The sequence below is a fragment of the Cervus elaphus genome, chromosome 20, assembly GCF_910594005.1.
Source record: "Cervus elaphus chromosome 20, mCerEla1.1, whole genome shotgun sequence".
Taxonomy (NCBI): Eukaryota; Metazoa; Chordata; class Mammalia; order Artiodactyla; family Cervidae; genus Cervus; species Cervus elaphus.
The window spans coordinates 125768439-125790278 of NC_057834.1; the positions used below are offsets into that span (position 1 = coordinate 125768439).

General features: G+C 38.7%; 1 protein-coding gene across 1 annotated transcript; it reads right to left on the bottom strand.

Moving 5' to 3' along the window:
- Positions 1–342: 342 nt before the first annotated feature.
- Positions 343–21746, bottom strand: ZFP69B (ZFP69 zinc finger protein B). Its single transcript, XM_043878719.1, is given in 6 exon segments — positions 343–1999; positions 2002–2280; positions 6459–6569; positions 6829–6955; positions 17171–17256; positions 21629–21746. Coding segments are annotated over 6 exon segments (1587 nt in total). The 3' UTR covers positions 343–1133.
- Between the last annotated feature and the right edge of the window lie 94 nt (positions 21747–21840).

A 21840-nucleotide genomic window follows, 5' to 3' on the forward strand; every position in this document is an offset into this window, starting at 1 on the left:
ATTCCTAGGCTTCCACAACAGCATTACAATTGTGATTTTAAAAAACCTTTTTGCAACAAAATACCAAAGGGATTGATAAGGAAATAAGACTTTTGGCATAGATATAATTGAACATACAAATATGACATTAAATGGTAGTCTAGTGTCAGTATTAATCATTATACATATATTCATTTTACATAGTGGAATGGGCAAATTACAATCCTTGGGCTAAATGCAAACCAACACTTGTGTTTTAAATAAAGTTGATTGGAGCAGAGTTATAGCAATTCATTCATGTCAGTGGTTCCCAACTAGGAATTATCTTGCCCTCCCCAGGTCTGGGGAAATTTCTGGTTGTCACAGTGGAAGGGGGAACTACTGGCATTCAGTGGCCAGGGATGCTGCTAAACATCCTACAAAGCAGGACAGCCACCCACAACAAAGTATCCCAAAACATTAGCAGTGCCACGGATGAGATACCCATATATTGTCTCTGGATGCTCCTGCACTAAAATGATAGAGTTGAGTAGTTCTGACAGAGGTCATATGGCCTACAACACCTAACATGTTTATTATGTGGCCCTTTACAGAAAACATTTGCCAACTTCTCTCTAGGAAACCCCAATGTATGTGCCTCATGTTTAGCTGGTTACCTATTAAGTCTAGAAAACTCTCTTTAACATTATTTCTTCTAGAATGAGACAATTGACATTTTTATTTCTACCTCTTCTAGCCATATAAAGGGCTATAGTAAAAGGTTGTATTTTATTCTGATTCATTAAAGGGATATTTAAATCTGTGACTCTTAAAATCAATCACAGATCACTGGCTTGTCATGATGATTTCACTGGCCCACAGTGAAATGAGAAAAATAAAGACAAATTTGGGAGATTTTCATAAAACTAATTTAATGTAAAAGACTGTTTTCTATAATTATAGTCTTCCTATATTTTAAAATAATAAAATGCCCTTTCTTTTCCAAAGCAATGCTAATAATAGGTAGGTTGTTTTTTTAACACAGCAAAATTAGTAATTGTAACATTGGGTCAAACCGTTAAAAAAAATATTCGTTCTTGAAATCTGAAAGTCAGAAAATCACAAATTTAGAGGCTTTTGCTCCAATTGGGGGATTCTTTGATGTTGAACATATTTCACACATCATTGCTGAAGGTATTTCTTAAATGTGTTTTGCAGTGTCGAATAAGTGATGAACTACAGCTGAAGGCTTTTCCACATTCATTACAATCATATGGTTTTTCTCCAGTATGAATTCTCTGATGTTTAGCAAAGGATGAATCATGCCTAAAGGCTTTCCTGCAATGACTGCATTCATAACGTTTCACTCCAGTATGGACTCTCTGATGGACAGAAAGATGTGTTCTCTGGCTAAAGGCTTTTCCACATTCCTTACATTTATATGGTCTTTCCCCAGTATGAGTTCTCTGGTATTGAGTTAGGTATATGCTGTGGCTGAAAGTTTTACTGCATACACTACAAATATAGGGTTTCACACCAGTATGAATAATCTCATGTTGCCTGAGGTGTCTAATCTGGAAAAATGCTTTTCCACAGTCTTTGCATGTAAAAGGTTTCTCTCTGACATGAGTTCTCAGATGCTGGATCAGTCCAATGTTCTGGCTAAATGCTTTCTCACATACACCACATTCATAGGGCTTCTCCCCGGTATGAATTCTGACATGTTGAGTAAGAGATGATGGATGTCTGAAGGTTTTCCCACATTCCTTACACTCATAGGGTTTCTCACCAGTATGGATTCTCTGATGTGGAATAAGGGATGAGCTTTGGCTAAAGGCTTTTCCACATTCTTTACATCTGAAAGGTTTCTCTCCAGTATGAATTCTCATGTGTTCTATAAGGTGAATGAGCTGTTTGAAGATTTTTTCACATATATTACATTCAAAGATTTTCATTCTTGTATAATTCCTTGAATGATTAATCAAATCTAAATTGCATCTACTTTTCTTGCCAGATATGTCATATCTATGGTGTCTTTTTTTGGAGGGCCTACTGGTCCTATAACTTTTGAGCTCATATTAATATTTTTCTCAAATTTGTTAGATTCTTGGCCCCTCTCCTGAGTAAGCCTTTTCTTGTGGATCAAGGGTATTTGTCTCTCACCCATTCCTTGGTTCTCCTGGTGGTTTTCTAACTTGTGACATTTGGAGATTCTTCCCAATGTGGAAATCAAGGTGCTTCCTCTCATGAACCTTTCCATCATCAGGCCATGGTGTAATTCTTCCCATGAAATGTCATTCTTTAAAGTTGTCTCTTTGGTTTCTGTTTCATCCTCCAAGTATGAAAGAAATCCAAAAATATAAATAACCCATATTCACTGCACTTCAAAAATAAATGGCCACAGTGCAAAGAGAAGGGGAAAATAATATATACTAGGTACAGGAGGGCTGAATAGTCTTCAAATAGGATTCTGCCACCTAGAGAGCTAATATGAAAATAACAAAGTGGTCAAAGCAAGGAAGCTGTTAAAAGAATATGAGATAGGACGTCCCTGGTGATCAAGTGGTTAAGAATCTGCCTTGCAGTGCAGGGCATATGGGTTTGATACCTGGTCAGAGAACTAAGATCCCATATACCACCAGGCAACTGAGCCCACATTCAGAGATCGTGTGCTACAACTAGAGTCCATGCATCAGAACAAAAGATCGCTCATGATGCAACAAAGATCCTGCATGCTGCAACTAAGAACTGACACAGTCAAATAAATAAATGAAGCTCTGAGGAGCTATACAAAATGAAAGACTTTTTAAAAAATGTATGTGAAAGTGACTTTGAAAACTGGGAGGAGTTCATCTATGAGAACTGCAAGAGGAAATGGACTAAGAAGAAAACATCACTATAAGGGCAAATATCAAGAGATAAGACAGGAAGATAAGAATTTTAACACCATATCTCAACCTCCTATTTCTATGACAAAATTTTATTTACTTAAAAAATTTAAGTACCTCATTCATTTTGCATGCTCAAATAAAATGTTAAATAATACAGAAATGCATTCACTAAAAAAAGATAGCCTCTGTCAATTTCATCTCCATTTCCTTTATTCTCTTAGGATTATGGAATGAATCTGTTCAGATGTTCAGACATTTCTCAATAATATATATATGTAAATATGTGCATTTGTGTATATATGGTCATAAATATAATTCTGTGTTTTTTTAAACTATATCTCATGCCCCCCTCTATGTCTATACATTTAGATTTATCTTATTCTTTATAATAACTGCATTCCACTTAGTGAAATATGACAGCTGCTCAGTCATGTCCGACTCTTTGCGACCCCATGGACTATACAGTCCATGGAATTCTCCAGGCCCGAATATTGGAATGGGTAGCCTTTCCCTTCTCCAGGGGATCTTCCCAACCCAGGGATCGAACCCAGGTCTCCTGCATTGCAGGTGGATTCTTTACCAGCTGAGTCACAAGGGAAGTCCAAGAATACTGGAGTGGGTAGCCTATCCCTTCTCCAGTGGATCTTCCTGACACAGGAATTGAACCAGGGTCTCCTGCATTGTAGGCAGATTCTTTACCAACTGAGCTATGAGGAAAGCCCACATTCCACTTATAGATATATTTCTTTGACTTTTCTCTACTGAAAAATATTTAGGTAATCTCCATTTTTTCCCTTTATCTTTTATATATAAATTTGTGTATACTTCTGTCAGTGTTTCATAGGATTTACTAAAAAGAAATTATTAGGTTATGGGTATATGTGCTATTGGTGAATATGTGTGCCTTTCACTGGATTTTTATCTATCTTCATAATATTGTCTATATAAGAGTTGAAAAATGGTTTCTTAATTTGTGACAAAATATTATGTACACTGTAAAATCTTAACAGATAGAGAATATATATTCTATCCATAGTACACATAACACAGCATTTTCAGATGTGATTTTTATAAATCAGATGAGGGAGTCTCCTGGATTTTTACTCTCTACTTCTATCCAACTATTCTGGACTCTGTCATCCTAAAGCATCAATAGTTTCTGTTCACAGCAAACTTATTCTGCAGGATGTCTAAGCTCATTTTAGTCAAAGCACATACAAAGTACTTGGTAATAGCAGGATAAATTTTGGACTGGACCCAAAAAGCAAATAGAGGTGTTTGGATTACTTATTATAGGGGATAAGGAGTCACTTAACTTTTCTTTTTAGGGTAAAAACAAGAAAAATGAGATATTTTGAGTGGTCCAATCTGGCAGTAACATTCAAAGGATTCAGAAAGAGAAAATAAGATATCCAGAAATGCAGCTAGAAATTATAGTAATTGGCATGGGATGATGGGGACCTGGCTTAACAATACATCAACAGAGATGTAGAAGTGGACTGAGTAGATAAAACCAAAGAAGAAAACATGGAGGATGGGGGGAAAACAAAGTAGAAAGCATGATACATTCTTGCTGATACAGTGATTTCTAGTCTTAGAGGCTGAAAGGACAGGAGGAGTCAGGATGAGAACTTAGTTTGGGAGAGAGATGAGTGCTTCCAATTTTGGATGTACCGGGCTTGAAGTAACAACAGTGTATTTATATAGAGATGTTCCAAACACCAGGGAGGTGAGGGAATAGAGTTCACATGAACATGTATGACACAAACGAAGATATGGAGAATACAGACGTCAAAGGGATCGTTGAGAACATGACAATGCATCTGTGGGAGTTTGTGCAGAAACAGGACAGCAGTGAAAGAGAGAGGCTCCTCGGGGACTGTGGCAGAGACTGTTAGCTGTTCACTGAAACATCTTATTTTTGGACACACAACTGTACTATACTTCCCAATCTTCCCTGAATTTGAGTGAAGTAACATTAAGTGAATGAGAGTGAAAAGTGATGTGAGCCATTCCAGTTTGGCCCATAAAAACCTCCCAAAGGAACCCCTCTGTGCTTTTCCTCTGTGCTGTGCTGTGCTTAGTCGCTCAGCCGTGTCTGACTCTGCAACCCCATGGACTGTAGCCCGCCAGGCTCCTCTGTCCGTGGGGATTCTCCAGGCAAGAATACTGGAGTGGGTTGCCATGCCCTCCTTGTGCTTTTCCGCTACTGCTGGCCAAACTTAGACCATGAGGAGGCCCTCAAGAATGATGGAACTACCATGTGGAAGGAATCTCTGTCCCTGAATGCAAGGTGGTCAAGAACTGTCCACTGAACTAGCCAACTCCCCCAGATCAATATATGAGCAAGAAAGCCCTATTCAGTTTGAGCCAAACTTTAGAGTCTATATGCTATAGTAGGTTAGGCTAGACTAACACAGGCATAAGTGATACACCTGCATTAAGAAGGAGATTGATGAGAAGCATGGAAGAATCAATAAGAGAGACAGAAGAGACAAAAATTATTAAACTAGCTGATGAAAGAAAACAATAACCCGAAGGTGGTGAGGTCTATATAACCTAATGCTTCCCTATAGGAAAGCTCCATAAGAACGCAAACTGTCTGATTCATGTCAATGTATGACAAAACCCACTGCAATGTTGTGAAGTAATTAGCCTCCAACTAATAAAAATAAATGAAAAAAAAAAAAAAAAGAATGCAAACCGTGGAGGGCAGAATGATTAGAATTCAAACACTGATTCCACCTAATAGTGGCTAAATGATCATGGACAGATTTCTTAACCTAAGTACCTTCTTTATCTCATTTGTAATATGGGGTTAAAGTCAGTATAGGACTCATAGAAACCAGCTTGGAAAACAGTGTCATTTTTACTACTCTTAGAAGTCAAAGAAGACTATGAAAAGCCATTGGATTTGCTAAGAAGGAATTCTGTGATGATTTCTCAGAGTCATGTATTATCTGAAATAAAGGTTAAATTACACAAGTCAAAAAGAGAATCAAAATTGAAGGGCTAATCATAGAATATAGGAAAAAATTTTAAATGGAATCAGAGAAAGTCATGATAAAATGACTTAAGAATCTAGTGAAGGGTGCTGATTTTTTGGGGGTGTTTGTCTTTTGTTGTGCTTCTTTTGTTTGTTTGGTTGGTTGGTTGATTTTTTGGCTGCACTGCAGCATGAGGGATCCTACTTCCCTAACAAGGATTGAACCCATGCTCCCTACAGTGGAAACACAAAGTCTTCACAGAGTCTTAAGCACTGGATTACCAGGGAAGTACCAAGAGCGCTGTTTTAAATGAAGAGAGATCCATGGATATCTGAATGTACATGAGAAAGAAACTATGATCAGGGCAAGGTTTAGAATGCTGAAGAAAGCAAGAAAACCACAAAAGTCAGGTCAGAAGAAATGGTAAAGGCAGTTAACCCTGAAGAGAAAGGCATCTCTTTTCCTCTGACTCCAGAGAAACTAATGAGAAGAAGCAAGTGTAGGAAAGCAGGGACAGAGTGGTAATCGAGTTTTTTGTGGGTCTCACCCAGGTGACTGCAGCCTTCCCCACAGCCTGGAGAAGCCTTTAAGCTGAACTCTCTGGAAAACATAAGGGCTCCACCTGCCTTGCTCTTACCTGGACCTGGACCTCCTGAAACCTCTCTCTCCATCAGCCATGGCTCTTCTCCTTTCTCTAACTGGGAAATCACACCAGGTTTGGAAAGCTGATATCCTGCTCACAAGAAGAAAAAACTGCATGTGCTGAGATCAGAGAGGTATCCCAAGAATTTACAGACAGTGCTCTGTTAGTCAGGCCTTCTGCAGGGTAAAGTAGAAAGATCACCAAAGACCACAGCAATTCTGACTTGCTGTTCAAACAGAACTAGAAATTTCTAACACAGAACCCAAAGCCCAAGCAGAGCAGTTCAGTTAGAAATAAAGATTCTTATTCCAGTAGGCAGGTTCTAGTTACAAACGGAATCCACCCTTACCCACTGAGACCAGGTTTCCATAGTTCTCCAGCATCACCTCCCGATACAGATGCCAGTGAGCAGGGACCAAATGCCCCCACTCCTCCTGGGTGAAGTCCACAATTATGTCCTTGAAGGTCAATGGTTCCTAGAACATCAAATATATTTCTTTTTAGCCTGAATCAGGAAGTTGTTCTAACTTTATCTATATGCTAAGAGATTGTAGCCAAGTTTTCCTGGACACCCTCTTTTTTTTTTTTTTTTTTTTTTTTTAAGCAAATCTATCACAGAGGTGGAAAAAGAGCCCTCAGCAGAGAGTCTCCTCAGGTCAGATAGGTCTATGTCAATCTGTATGAGAAAGCCTGCCACACGTGGGAACCCATCTTGTCAGGGGATGTTCAACTTTAAGGAATCCAATATGTTGCACTTTTCTTCCTTTGTGTGCCATTTCTCAAGGATTCTCTGTTCTTTATCAGTTCCGATTCCAGGAATGAGTAGAGCTGCACGCAGTTCTCAGGACTGAAATCATGGGAAAGGGTACCAGCTTGGATTCCTTTCAGTAACTCCCTTCAGTGACTTCAGCGTCAGCAAACTTGTATGTATTAGACTATCCATTTTGTTACAACTGATGAAATTTCATTCTTTGTAATAGCTGAGTAATCATTTTACTAAAGATATATAAGCCTGCATTTCTGCTAATAAAATACCCTTGCTCCACTAGAGACCTGGGTCCCCCACGTCCTTCTTTCTGTCTTCATTCTCATTGGAGCGTGGAAACCTACCAAGCTCACTTTCTCACCCGGGCTTTCAAGACCTCCTTGAAAGGACTCCCTGTGCCTTCGTGAGTGGTACAAGTCCCATGTATGGGCTTTACTGGTTTTCCACGTAACCTGAGAGATACTGCTCTCTCTTTTTCTCACTTTCTTTTCATCAACTCCAGTCTACCAGGTCCCAGTCTGTAAAGACCAACAAGTGGCACCCGAACAGGGACCTGGAATTCATGGTATTCAGGACAGAGTGACTGGAACCTACTGAGATCAGGTAAGTGCGGGGTTATGGGACAAATGGCTGGAAAGCCCCACCGTTTTTCTACTTTACTTCATTATTTATTTAAAGTTCAAAGACTTTCAGTTTCATGTCAGCAAATAGAGGCTTATCTCCAAATGATGGAAAACTATCTTGACTGTAATAACTGTAGTCATCTCATTCTTGCTGTTTGCTTTTTATATCTGTAACTATATAATGAATTTTATATGTAAGAGGTTTGAGGCATTTAAGTTACAAATGATTATTCAGGCTCCTATGATAGCCACAGGCTCTTCCAACTATTACTTGGGGCCCCTAGATCAAAGATCCTCAATATGAGGATAAAGAAAATATATTGCCTCAACAATTTAGGGTCTACACCCCTTTCCAACAGGAAATAGTTACAGAATGATTTCTCCACCCCTTTCCCTGACAACCATATTCTCCTAAAAGCAGGAGGAAATGAAAGAATTAAAGCTTAAGCAGACAGTCCAAGGCCCTATAAAGAGGAAGCAAACATTCTCACTCATGCTTTCCTTAAGCCTTGTACAACTATGTCTCTTGCCAGAGAACTGACCTTTCTTTAGGTCCAAAACTAATGATTACACAGCACAATGTCTTACTCATTGAAATGCTTTTCTTAGGCTCTATGATAATGATTATAATTATAACAAATCTTACCTGGGAACTTGTATCTCAAGACTTGTACCCCTGATTGCACAGCAACAATATATCTTGCCCAGAGACGTTTTCTGGAACCTGTTCTCCCTGGCTAATATTGTGCCAAAGTTATCTCCAGATATATGTCTTGGGAAAGGGTCTAATAGAACTCTTACAACATTGAGGTATTCTTTTTACCTATTCTCAACAGCTAGTTGAGAAATATATAAGGTCCCACTTAAACTACTGAGACAAATACTCTTTCTACCCCATTCTGGTATCTATATCAGAAGCTTTCTCTGATCTGTCACTTTATACAAAGCTCTCAATGACTGAAACCTATCTTTGTTCCCAGAATTAACTCTCCTTCAGAGACTACTAATCTGACAGAATCATTCACCATAAGCTATCATCTTGGGGGCTCATCAAACAATTAAAAGAAGTTACCCTTGAAGCTTGAGATCAAATTACTCCTCAAGGAGAACCTAAAGACAGCTACACTAAGATATTACAAGGGCCTAATAAAGCCTATGCTGATTTTCTAGCTAGACTAGAAACTGCTATTTCCCATAGTGTAACTGGAGAAGAAACCAAAATACATCTAGAAAAACTGCTTGCATATGAGAATGCAAATCAAAAATGTCAAAGGGCTATCACTCCAATACCTGAGACCAGGACTGTTATTGATTACTTGAAGGCTTGCCGCAATGTAGGGTCTGAGACACAGAAAATACAAATGTTAGCTGAAACAATGGCTGCTGCTTTTAAAAAGGGAAATGAAGGCTATTTTGCATTTGGAGATAAGACCCATTTAAAAAAAAGGTTGCCCTAAGAAACATGCAAAAAAAAATTAAAATTAATAAAAAATTAAAACTAATAAAAAATTTCCCAAAATCTACCCTCACTGTCATAAAGAGATACATTGGGCCAAAGACTGTCAATCTATATATGATATTGAGAGAAAACTTATTTTGAAAAACTTCAAACAGGGGACTCCCCAGGTCTCCTTCAAAGAAAAACAGGGACAAACTCCATCTTTTCCCTCAAACAATTCCTTCTAGAATACCTACTGGACTTTTTGGACCCCTACCTCCACAAACCTTCGGCCTTTTACTTGGCCGATCTAGCTTGACTTCTAAGAAAATTACTGTTCACCCTGAAATAACTGATTCAGATTATAAGAGAGAAATTCAGATTATCATGTCATCTCAGATACTATGACAATTCAAAAAAAGAGACAAAATTGCCCAATTACTTCTTTTACCTTATATTTCTATTAACTCCTCTAATGATATACAGATAAATAAATTAAGAAATACAGATCAAAAACAGTCCTTATGGACATCATTGGTATCTGAATATGCCCAACCAAATATAAATATCAAAATTAATGATAAAAGATTTTCTAATCTCCTCGATACTGAATCCAATATCACTATCATTTCCAAACACTTATGGTCTAAATCTTGGCCTATACAGAAAATTTCTTACGAAGTTACAGAAATTTCTCAAACCAAAATACAAGAAGTCTATCAAAACATTCAAATTTATCCTTGTGATAGACCAGAAGGCCAGCCTACAACATTACAACCTTATGTGATAAAGACACCCCTTAATCTAATAGAAAGGTATTTACTTATACTATGACAAACTCAAATATACATTCCACATTTTTCCTAGGGGCCACTGCTAATTTAACAAACAAAACAATTATTAAAATAACTTAAAATTATGACAAACCTATTTGGACAGAGCAGTGGCCCCTTACAAAAGAGAAATTACAGGCTGCTAAAGAACTTATAGATACACAATTAGAATTAAAACATATTGAGAAATCTTATTCCCCTTGGAACTCTCCCATTTTTGTTATAAAAAAGAAATCTGGCAATTGGCATCTCTTAACAGACCTTTAAAAAGTTAATACATCTACGAAACCTATGGGTGCATTACAACCAGGAATCCCATCACCTACTACTATTCCATACTACTACTATTCCATATTATTATTATAGATTTACAAAATTGCTTTTTTACTATACCTTTACACCCTCTAGCCTGAGAGAAATTTGCTTTCTCTCTTCCTTATCCTAATCACACCAGGCCCCATAAACGATACCAATGGACTATATTACCTCAAGAAATGATGAATTCTCCTACCATATGTCAATATTATGTAGCCAAAGCCCTGAAACCTATAAGAAAAAAATTTCCTGACTTTCTTGTTATTCATTATATAGATGGTATATTATTTTCAGCTCCATCTGTTTTAGAAACTCAACACATGTTTAATATAACTCAACAATGCTTAAAAGACTCTGGACTAATTATTACCCCTAAAAAAATCTAAACCTCTATACCTTACCATTACTTAGGGTTTATTATTAATAGACAACACATTACTCCTCAACTAACACAGATTCGTACTGATAAATTATCAACCTTAAATAATTTTTGAAAACTTTTAGATGATATAAATTGGATTAGATCTTCTTTAGACATTGCTAATTATCAACTGACTAATTTATTTAATACTTTGAAAGGAGATCCCAATTTAAATAGCCCTCGTTCACTTTCACAAGAGACAAGAAAAACTCTATTTAATACAAAATAAATTGCAAAAGCAATTTCTTACATGTATTAGACTCGATTTACCTCTAAAATTATTTATACTCCCCTCTCTTCATTCCCCCACAGGACTTCTTGCCCAACTAAAACACCAAATAAAATGGATCTATACCCATTTTAGAGGGACAAAATCACTTACACCCTATCTTGATTTAATTGCTTTAATTGTTATCAATGAAAGAAATAAAACTAAGACATTAATTGGCTCTGATCCTCATAAAATTGTTATACCTATTAATAAATCTCAATTCAAGAACACATTACAAACTTCTATTGATTTCCAAATAGTGCTTCTGGAATATTTTGGAGAAATTTCATTTCATTATCCTTCTAACAAGCTCTAGAATTTCTTCAAAAATACTGAATTTATTATCTCCCACATCATCAGCTCACAACCTATACCTCAAGCTGATGTTTTCTATATAGACGGGACCAAAAATGCCAAAGTCTCATTCTGGTCTCTTAAAAAATATAAAAATTTTTATACTAAATTTCATTCTGCTCAACAAAACAAATTATATGCTCTCATTCAAGTTATTTACTTACATCCTTACCCCATTAATATAGGCTCTGATTCCTTATATTCAGTTTTTGCATTAAAAAATATAAAAACCTCTACTATAAATTCCAATCAACCTGTTATTCAACAACTTTTTTTTGAACTACAATCTATTATTAGAAAACACACTTATCTCATTTATATCACTCATATTCAAACACATTCCTGCCTTCCCGGCCCTATGACTCGTGGTAATGAACAAGCTAATAAATTTGTTTCTTTTGCTACTCCCAAAGAACAACATGCTTTATTACACAATAATACTGGCTCCTTACAGCAAATATAGAAAATTCCAAACCACCAAGCAAAAAAATTCATTAATAATTGCTCTACTTGTAAACCCTTACATCTTCAACCCATTACATAAGATATCAATCTTTGAAGATTACAACCCAATGAATTAGGACAAATAGATGTGACTCATTGCCCTGAACTCTCTCCATCTTTTTTCTTACGTATCTGTATCAACACAAACTCTTCTCTTATCTGGGACACACCTCTTCAAGGTGAAACTGCATAACATGTTATAACTCATCTATTAACTTGTTTTGCTATAATAGAAACTCCTAGTTCTATAAAAATAGAAAATGGCCCTGCCTATATTTCTAAACACTTCAAACAATTTTTACAATCATTTTCTATTAAACATGTTACAAATATTCCTTATAATCCACAAGCACAAGGTATAATCAAACAAACACATCACACACTGAAACTACTAATAAAAAAATTTAAAAAGGGAGAATACACAGGAACACTACTGACTTCCTTATCTAAGACAGACTTTACTAGATTCCAACATAAGCTATTCTCTAAACCTATAACTATTGTTAATACAGCTTTATTTGCTTTAAATTTTTTAAACTTACCACAAGGAGATATTTTGACAAAAGCAGAAAAACATTTCGAGGCATTGAAGGATACCTCCCTTCCTCTGCCCATTTGGTATCAGATGGGTTAACTAAACAATGAAAATCTGGAAAATTAATATCACAGAGAAAGAGGTATACTTCTATTTCTCCAGATGGATCCAACGAAGTCAGTTGGCTCCTTTGGAAGATCCAGCCCTGGGGAACCACCGACATTCAAGATAGAGAGGAAAAAGCTAAATCCCTGGGAAGAGGAAGTTCCAACACAAGCCATGGTGGCTTTAGAGATTTCCAAAAAATGCTGCACTCAACATCATCTACCTCATGATCTCCCTACTTGGGGACAGATAAAAACCCTTACTAATCAAGCTGAAAATCTGGCTTCTCAAGAGGGAATGCCTTGGAATCCACAAAATATTTTTGTTGCTATGCTTGCTTTGCTTGCTTTTGCTTCCCCCACTCAGGCTGACTTGATTAATTATACTTATTGGGCTTATATACCTAACCCCCCTTTTATCTCAGGTTATAATATGGACAGACATAAGACCAATTGTACCCACTAATGACTCAGTATATATGCCTCCTCCTTAGAGCCTGGAGGGGCCCTCATGCCCTGAGGAAGAAGAGAGACTAATTAATATTTCTCTAGGTTATGAAATCCTTCCTTTATACATGGGCCCAATAGAATTATACATAAATGTTAGCCAACAAACTTGGGCTTTCGTCCTGCCTCCAAAAAAAGACTATCGGACATTGCTTGGATTATTTACTGCCCTTTCTTTTTATGAGAACCATGTCAACACTACTGAAACTCTAGGGAAAGGACAAAAAACATTATGTAAAGGGTTTACTTATAAAAACTTTAAATATACTCCTGTTCATTGGGACAGATATCAAACCAAATCAGGAAAATTAATGTTTGTGGCCAATTATACCATTGTTGATTGGGGACCCCATGGTATATGGTTATCTGACTGTTCAGATGATATTAACAGTACTGTATGTCGTTATACTACTCAAGTAACATGGACGACTACCAATACTACGATGAAACATTACTATGACAAAGGACTTCTTGGTGGCAGAGGTGGGATGGCACCTCCTCGCCCTCAAATCATCCTCAATAAACAGATTGGACCTAAACAATGAGACATTTGGAAATTTGCCATGAACACCGAAGAACTTGTAACTTCGACTGGATATTTCACAGAGACTGGTCATGGTTCTAGTCATTATTCCTTTCATTATAATCATTCATACAAGCTTGTGTTCCCCTTCCTTTTGCTGTAGCTATAAGAAACTTACAATTTAATGAGACTTTACATTCTGTAACTTGTATAAATTGCAAACTATATACTTGTCTTAACTCCTCCATGTCTATAAAAAATGAATCCCTTCTGATTCTTCGATCTCGATGTAATATGGTTGCCAATAGATCTCCAATGACCCTGAGAGGAAGGCCCCATGACCAGACTTGCTTCCCGGTTACTTACTAAATTACTCTGACGATCTAAACAATTCACTGGATGGCTAATTCTTGGCATTTTGGGATTAATAGCCATTTACACTACTGCTGCTGTCGCCAGCATTGCTTTACAAACCTCAATTCAAACACACAATTTTATCCAAAATTGGACTAAAGATGCTCATACTATGTGGACCACTCAGGCTCAGATAAATGAGGAAGTTCAAGATGAAATATAGGAAATAAAAATAGCCCTCCAATGGGTCAGAGATCAATTAATAGATTTACAAAAACAAGCTATACTAAAATGTGATTGAAATTCTACTCAATTTTGTATTACCCCTGTTTGGTTCAACTATAGTGCTTACAATTGGAAACAAATCAAATTTCATTTGCAAGACTTACATGATAATGCTTCCTTAAATGTACAATTATTACAAAAAAATCTTTAAAGCCTTCTCTAAGAGTCTACCCTCTTCCAACAATCTAGAAACCTTAGCTGAACAGCTAGGTGATCAATTATCCAGGCTAGACCCTCGAAGATGGTTGCAAAGCATTATACATAGTATTGGATCTGGAATTGTAATGCTAATAATTGTCCTAATGGTTATATGCATATTATACCAATGCCTTTCAACTAAAATTGTTCAAACTAAACCAACTCATTTGGTCAGGACCTTTTTCACTAAAGTATCTACAGTTACCCCCAGTTATGAAAAAATTAAAAAGGGGGGAATTGTCAGGGGACGTTCAACTTTAAAGAATCCGATATGTTGCACTTTTCTCCTTTGTGTGCCATTTCTCAAGGATTCTCTGTTCCTTATCAGTTCCTATTCTGGGAACGAGTAGAGCTGCACGCAGTTCTCAGGACTGAGATCATGGGAAAGGGTACCAGCTTGGATTCCTTTCAGTAACTCCCTTCAGTGACTCTTTTCAGCATCAGCGACCTTGTTATATATTAGACTATCCATTTTGTTACAACTGATGAAATTTCATTCTTTGTAATAGCTGAGTAATCATTTTACTAAAGATATATAAGCCTGCATTTCTGCTAATAAAATACCTTTGCTCCACTAGAGACCTGGGTCCCCCACGTCCTTCTTTCTGTCTTCATTCTCATCGGAGCGTGGAAACCTACTGAGCTCACTTTCTCACCCGGGCTTTCAAGACCTCCTTGAGAGGGCGCCCTGTGCCTTCGTGAGCGGTTCAAGTCCTGTGTATGGGCTTTATTGGTTTTCCACATAACCCAAGAGATACTGCTGTCTCTCTCTTTTTCTCTTTTTCTTTTCGTCGACTCAGATCCACCAGGTCCCAGTCTGTAAAGAAGACCAACACCATCTCCGATGTGAGAAAGGCTAGAAGGAGATCTCCTTGTCATTCAGCCTTCATCAGCTCCCACAGACACTCTTTTGAAAACCATTTGGCTGATTCTCTGATGGAGGTTACAAAACAATGCAGGGAGCGGGTAAGTTGTCTCTTCCAACTCGCAGTTTGGCTGAAGGCAAAACACTCATGAACTGTATTAGAGAAGGTCATAGAACAGTATATAGTAATTTAAGGACAATAAAAATCAGGAATATTTGAGAAAGGGGAGAGTCCAAATGGAGGTTAAGGCCACAAGACAAGACAGGGACCCTGGTTGGGCTGAAAGAACTGGTTATAAATGAGAACATTTCTTCATGGGTAAGACCCTTAGCTAGGGATTTCCATTAGTAAGAAAAGTATGCGAGAATAGCACATTTTTGGAGGGAGCATGAATTGTGGCTTGTAAGGAAGATCCCTTGACCAAAGCGGACACTCTATTGGGAAGTACTAGGGTCTGCTGTGAACAACCTACACAAATAGCCATTTGAGGTTTTTTTGTTTGTTTGTTTTTTTAAATATTACCAAATGGGGAAAGAACTCAGAAGCCAGAAGGCTGAAATAATAACAAATTCCTTAAGTATATAGAATATTTTAATGCTTTTTATGGATCATAAATAACTCTGGAATGTATTTCAGCCCTATGAGGCCAACACTAGCATCTACATTTAACCAATGAGAAAACTGAATTTGAGCAAAGTTAAAGACTTGGTGTTAGTCACTCAGTCGTGTCTGATTCTTTGTGACCCCATGAATTGTAGCCCACCAGGCTCCTCTGTCTGTGGAATTCTCCAGGCAAAAATACTGGAGTAGGTGGCCATTTCCTTCTCTAGGGGATCTTCCCAACCCAGTGATTGAACCCATGTCTCCTATATTGGCAGGCAGATTCTCCTACATTGGTCTGAGCCATCAGGAAAGCCCCAAAGACATTATACTAAACCCTATACCATGTGATTTTGGAAGCTAAGATCTCTCCACTTTAAAACTCTCCTGTTCTCTACTATCTCCTTCTACACTGGTATTCTAATTCTCTAACTCTCTTGAGTTTCCCTGTGCTTCTGGCATTTGGTTGTAAAGAACTTGGCCTGCTGCCAGTACCACTGGATTTCTAATGAGCTAATGTATGACTCTTGGAAGCTTTCCTTCCTTTTCTGCTCAGTCTATTTCGTTTGCAACCTTTATGACCTGTCAGCAGCTTCTCTACTCCTCTTTTCATCTACAATTCTGCTCCTGAACATGACCAAAGATCCTCTCTCAAAGGTCTTTAAGGAAGTGCATGCATCTCCAAGAATATCAGAACCTCGCTCCGTTCATTTTAAAATGTTGCTTAAAATGTTTTACAATGCTTGTCTTTCCCCTGGATGACATCATGTGAATTTTAAGAGCAAGAATTACAGGGAGCTCCTTGGTAGCCTAGTGGTTAGGATTCCGGGCTTTCACTGCTGTGGCCCCAGGTTCAATCCCTGGTCATGGAACTGAGATCCTGCAATCTGTGTGGCATGGCCAAAAAAAGAATTACTTTATGTACTTTTTCCACATACACACACACACACACACACACACACAACACATGATTTTTAAATTTGTTGGATAAGTGGCTAGAGGTTTGCTAGAAACAAGAGGGTTCTTCAGGAAGGTTACTACTGGTGGGGAAATTACCTGTAAAATAAATCCATGCAGGCTGATTTCAAACAGGCTAAGAAAATCCAATCCAAGAAGTCAACCTAAAGAAAGTCAAAGTCCAGGGCTCTTAAATGAGAAACAATTTCATGAAAGTGACAGGAAATTCCGACCCACCTGGGATTCTGCTGTCAGGGACCCAGAGGTCACTTTATCCTCAAAACTTTTTCCCTGGGTCTCATCAGCGTCCTGAGATAGCCGAGGTGGGAAAGGAAAAGAGCTATGAAGTTTGCACCTCTCCAAATCCCCCTAAATAGAAAAACTTCCTGCAGACCTGCTGAATACAGCCCCTCTCTCAATACATTCACAAAGAGGGACATTCAGAGCCACTCAAGAGCAGATTGGAGCCTCCTACTGGGAGGATCTGCAGTGCATTGATTACGGGATTAATGTTTCCCAATGACCAGTGCTGGTCCAAAAGCACAGACCTACCTCAAAAATCTTCAAACATTCCCCACTACAAGAAAGAAAAATCCAAACACTTTATCATATCATAGACTTCAAGATCCTCCACAAACAGTCCAAAGCTATTCCTCCAAGTATTTCTTGCCTCTAAACACTAGACACACCTACCACATAATCCACTCTTTGAACATACCTAGATATTAATAGCACCCAGCTCAGAACTTTCCCCCAAGGCCTACAGAGTGAAAAACTGAGGTATCCTTCTAGATCAGTTCAAGTGAAGTTTTCTCAGATCCCCTTAATGAGAAAAAAACTTCCTCTCCCCTGTATTCCTCCAAAGCTTGGTTTTTCTCTCTATTCTGGTATCTCAGGCTGCCTCCTATTATATTTATTTTTATAATTATATCTTTCAATTGAGTATTAGTATGAGTATATGTGTAGAAACTTTATCTGGTTCACTTTTTCCCATCTGCTAGTTAAGTATAACACCCTGCCAGGCTACTAGAATTCAAGAAATACTGGCTGAATTTGACATGCTAAAAATATGGGGCTTCAGTGGTGGCTCAGTGGTAAAGAATCCGCCTGCTAATGCAAGGGACATGAGTTTGATCCCTGGTCTGGGAAGATTCCACATGCCACAGAGCAACTAAGCCCATATGCCACAACTACTGAGCCCAGCTCTGCTGAAACTGTTGAAGCGCCTAGAACTTGTGCTCTGCAACAAGAGAAGTCCCTACAATGAGAAGCCTGCACACCCCATCTAGAGAGTAGGTAGCCCCCACTCACGGCACCTGGATAACACCTGTATGCAGCAACAAAGACCCAGCACAGTCATAAACAAATAAATAAATCTTTTGTAAAAATATATGAACTAGGGAATCCCCTGGTAGTTCAGTGGTCAGGGCTCTGCACTTTCACTGCCAAGGGACAGAGTTAAATCCCTGGTCAGGTTAACTAAGATCCCACAAGATGCAAGCAAATGAAAAAAGCAAAACAACTTGTAATTAAAGCAGATGAGAGAGTAGGGCTAATGGCGACCTCCAAGAGGGTTCACGCCAAGGGGCACTTTCCAGGATTGCTGCTGTCAGTACTGCCGTCCCGCTGGAGAGCCACTTCTGACCCACGTCTCTACAGGAGACTGCCCAACACTAGCAGTGTTTCCTTGGAAGATGTAGATCTTAAGCATCACACCTTAGAATGGAGAGTTCATCCATTAGGAAAGACACCTCCAAAAACTCTCTGTAATATCCCTAGAAAGGCTCCTAAGAGGTATTGCTAACCAATCCTTGTGCTGCTACACTCCAGGGAATAGACTCCTGGAGTCACATGACTCACCTAAATAAAGCACCAGTAGTAGAAATGCATATCATCTGGTGACCTAAAAGTAAATATTTCCTAGAACTGAAGCAGACAATATCATGAGAGAGAGATGAGGCAGCTTTCCCAACATATCCAGACCAGGACTGTTGGAAGTTCGTCACTAAAGCTGTAATGATGACATAATGCTTCAGATAATCTCCAATGTCTATGATCTTGATAACATAAGCACTTTAGATAAAAAGTGTCTGAGTTCTCCCTCCTACCCCTTTGTTTTACTCAAATTGACCTTAATAGGTTTCCAATTTGTACACTTTCCCTCTGATGTAAGACACTACTCCGGAAAGAACTTTCTTGACATTGAGGGACAAAAGGACTGATGAAACTAGAAAACCTGGCTCTTGACTAACCAAGTTTCCAGAGGAAGATCTTGGTCAAAAGGAGGAAATGTAGAAATTAACAGAAACCTCAATTTAAAAAGGGCTTCCCCTGTGGCTCAGCTGGTAAAGAATCTGCCTGCAATGCAGGAAACCTGGGTTCGATCCCTGGGTTGGGAAGATCCCCTGGAGAAGGGAAAGGCTACCCACTCCAGTATTCTGGCCTAGAGAATTCAATGGACTGCATAGTCCATGGGGTTACAAAGAGTCAGACACAACCGAGTGACTCACTCACTCAATTAAATAAAATCGGGAGACCAGAAGAGGGAGCTCTCATACTCTGCAATGATAGCAGAGTCCAACAGGAAGAAGAGACTCCTCGTCTTTCATGGCAAGCATTCAGCCAGTGAAAAGCTACGGACTATTTTTAACTATAGCTCTCCCAACTTCCTTTTTCTCTATAAAAGTATTCTCCTATCCTTATCACTTGGGACTTGTACATGGTTCACAGTAGTTGCAGACCACAAATTGCAATTCTCTGCTGATTCTGAATAAACCCATCTTGGTTGGAGAAATTTTTTAAAAAGCACATGAATTATTGTCCTTGTATTTTTCCCTTAACTTTTTATCATGAATACTGAACACCCATATATCTTCCACCCACATTCAATAATCACTAACATTTGCCATATTTACTTCATTTATCTATATTTTTTTCTGAGCCATTTCAGAGTTGCAGACATCACAGGACTTCCTTGGAGGTCCAGTGGTTAGGTCTCCACACTTTTCCACTGCAAGGGTGTGGATTCAATCCCTGGTGAGGGAACTAAGATTCCACATGCCATCATGATACCTCCTCCCTGAATACTTCAAAGAATCTTCTCCTCCATAATCATAATACCATTTATCTCAGTTCAGAGAGTTAAATAATATCCATCCAAATATTCAGTAAATATTCAGATTTCCTCAACTGTTCCCAAACTATCTTTTATCCTGGATTTTTTTCCAAACCAGGAGCCAACCAAGGTTCACACACTCAAAGTGGCTGTTATTCAAAGCCTTTCTCACTTTTTTCACAACAGTGGCTTTTAAAACACTGGTATCGTCTTACTGTATCCTCTTGGTTAGGTTTATCTTACTTCTCCATCCCCTATATTTTCTTTAAACCAGAAGTTCAGCCTTTAAGTTTAATTTGGATCAAGTTAAACATTTTAGGAAGGGATATATTATGGGTGATACCATGTGCTTTATATTACATGACCCAGAAGGCACAAAATGTCAGGTCATCCCATCACTGGAACACTTAAGATAGTGACCACCAGATCTTGCCACTGGAAAAGTATGTTCTTTCCCTGACATTTAGCAAGTGATTTGTGGGGGGTTATAGCTCAGATGGTAAAGAAACTGCCTGCAATGCAGGAGACCCTGGTTCAATTCCTGGGTCAGGAAGGTCCACTGGAGAAGGGATAGGCTACCCACTCCAGTATTCTTGGGCTTCCCTGTGGCTCAGCTGGTAAAGAATCCACCTGCAATGCGGGAGACCTGGGTTCCATCCCTGGGTTGGGAAGATCCCCTGAAGAAGGGAAAGGCTACCCACTCCATTATTCTGGCCTGGAGAATTCTATGGACTGTATAGTCCATGGAGTCACAAAGAGTCGGATATGACTGAGCAACTTTCATTTCATTTCATTTCATTTGCAGGGGTGACACTTTGACACCTTGTGAATATCCTATTCCCCATAAATCTTCTAATTATTTCATTTACAGTAAAATATCCCACCATTCCTTTCACATTCATTACTGGAAGGTATTTTCTGAAAAGGATTTAAAAAGAAAGGTCAACGCATCCTTCAATCCCCTAATAATGTATTTTCAAAGTAAGAAAATCAGTGTCTTAATCACTTCCAATGTTGACAGATGAGTTTTCTCCCCTCTTCCTCCTCTATTTTAAGTATCATCATGAATGTGTGGAATTTTACTTATTTAAGGTGTTACAATCAATCTGGATACTTAAAGTGTCCCCAGTTTGAACCGGGCTGTTGCATCCTTCAAACACAGGTCCATTAGTCTCTGAGCTCTTCCTTGCTATTTGAGCACAAGATACTCCAGTCTCACCTGGTACTTTCCCTCCTGCCTTCTACTTCTGACCTACATACCAAGCACCTGGACAGGTCATTTGTTTGATTCACATTTCCTCACTCTAAAGTATGGAAAATCAGGCAAGTTCTCCCAGCCTCACACACCCATAGGGAAGTTGAAAAGAAATAACATACAACAGTCATGACCCTAAAATACTGGCTTGGGGCTGAATTAACCACTACTACTTAGGAAAACCTTAGGCCAGGAGCAATAAAGAACTCCAGAGGCTTTTTACCCAACTGCTTCCCCAAGAGATGCTTCTGCTCAGATGTCTACATTCCTTCCCACTCTGGAGGATGGTGCTCTTCCTCCCTCCCACCCAGCAGTCCAGTCTTACCTTCCTCTTTAAACATCTCAGTCACGTCCTCCCACAGGGGCACGGACTTCTTTGGATGGTGCAGCTTCACCCAGGTGCTGGCCTCGGTGGGCAAGGTGATCAGGAGTCACTGTAGCATGCTGACTTCAGCACTCCTTTCTGGGGAGCTCTGGCTCCACCCACAGGGCAGAGTCCTGACTGGGCTTCTCCACTTTCTGATGAGGAAACCGCCA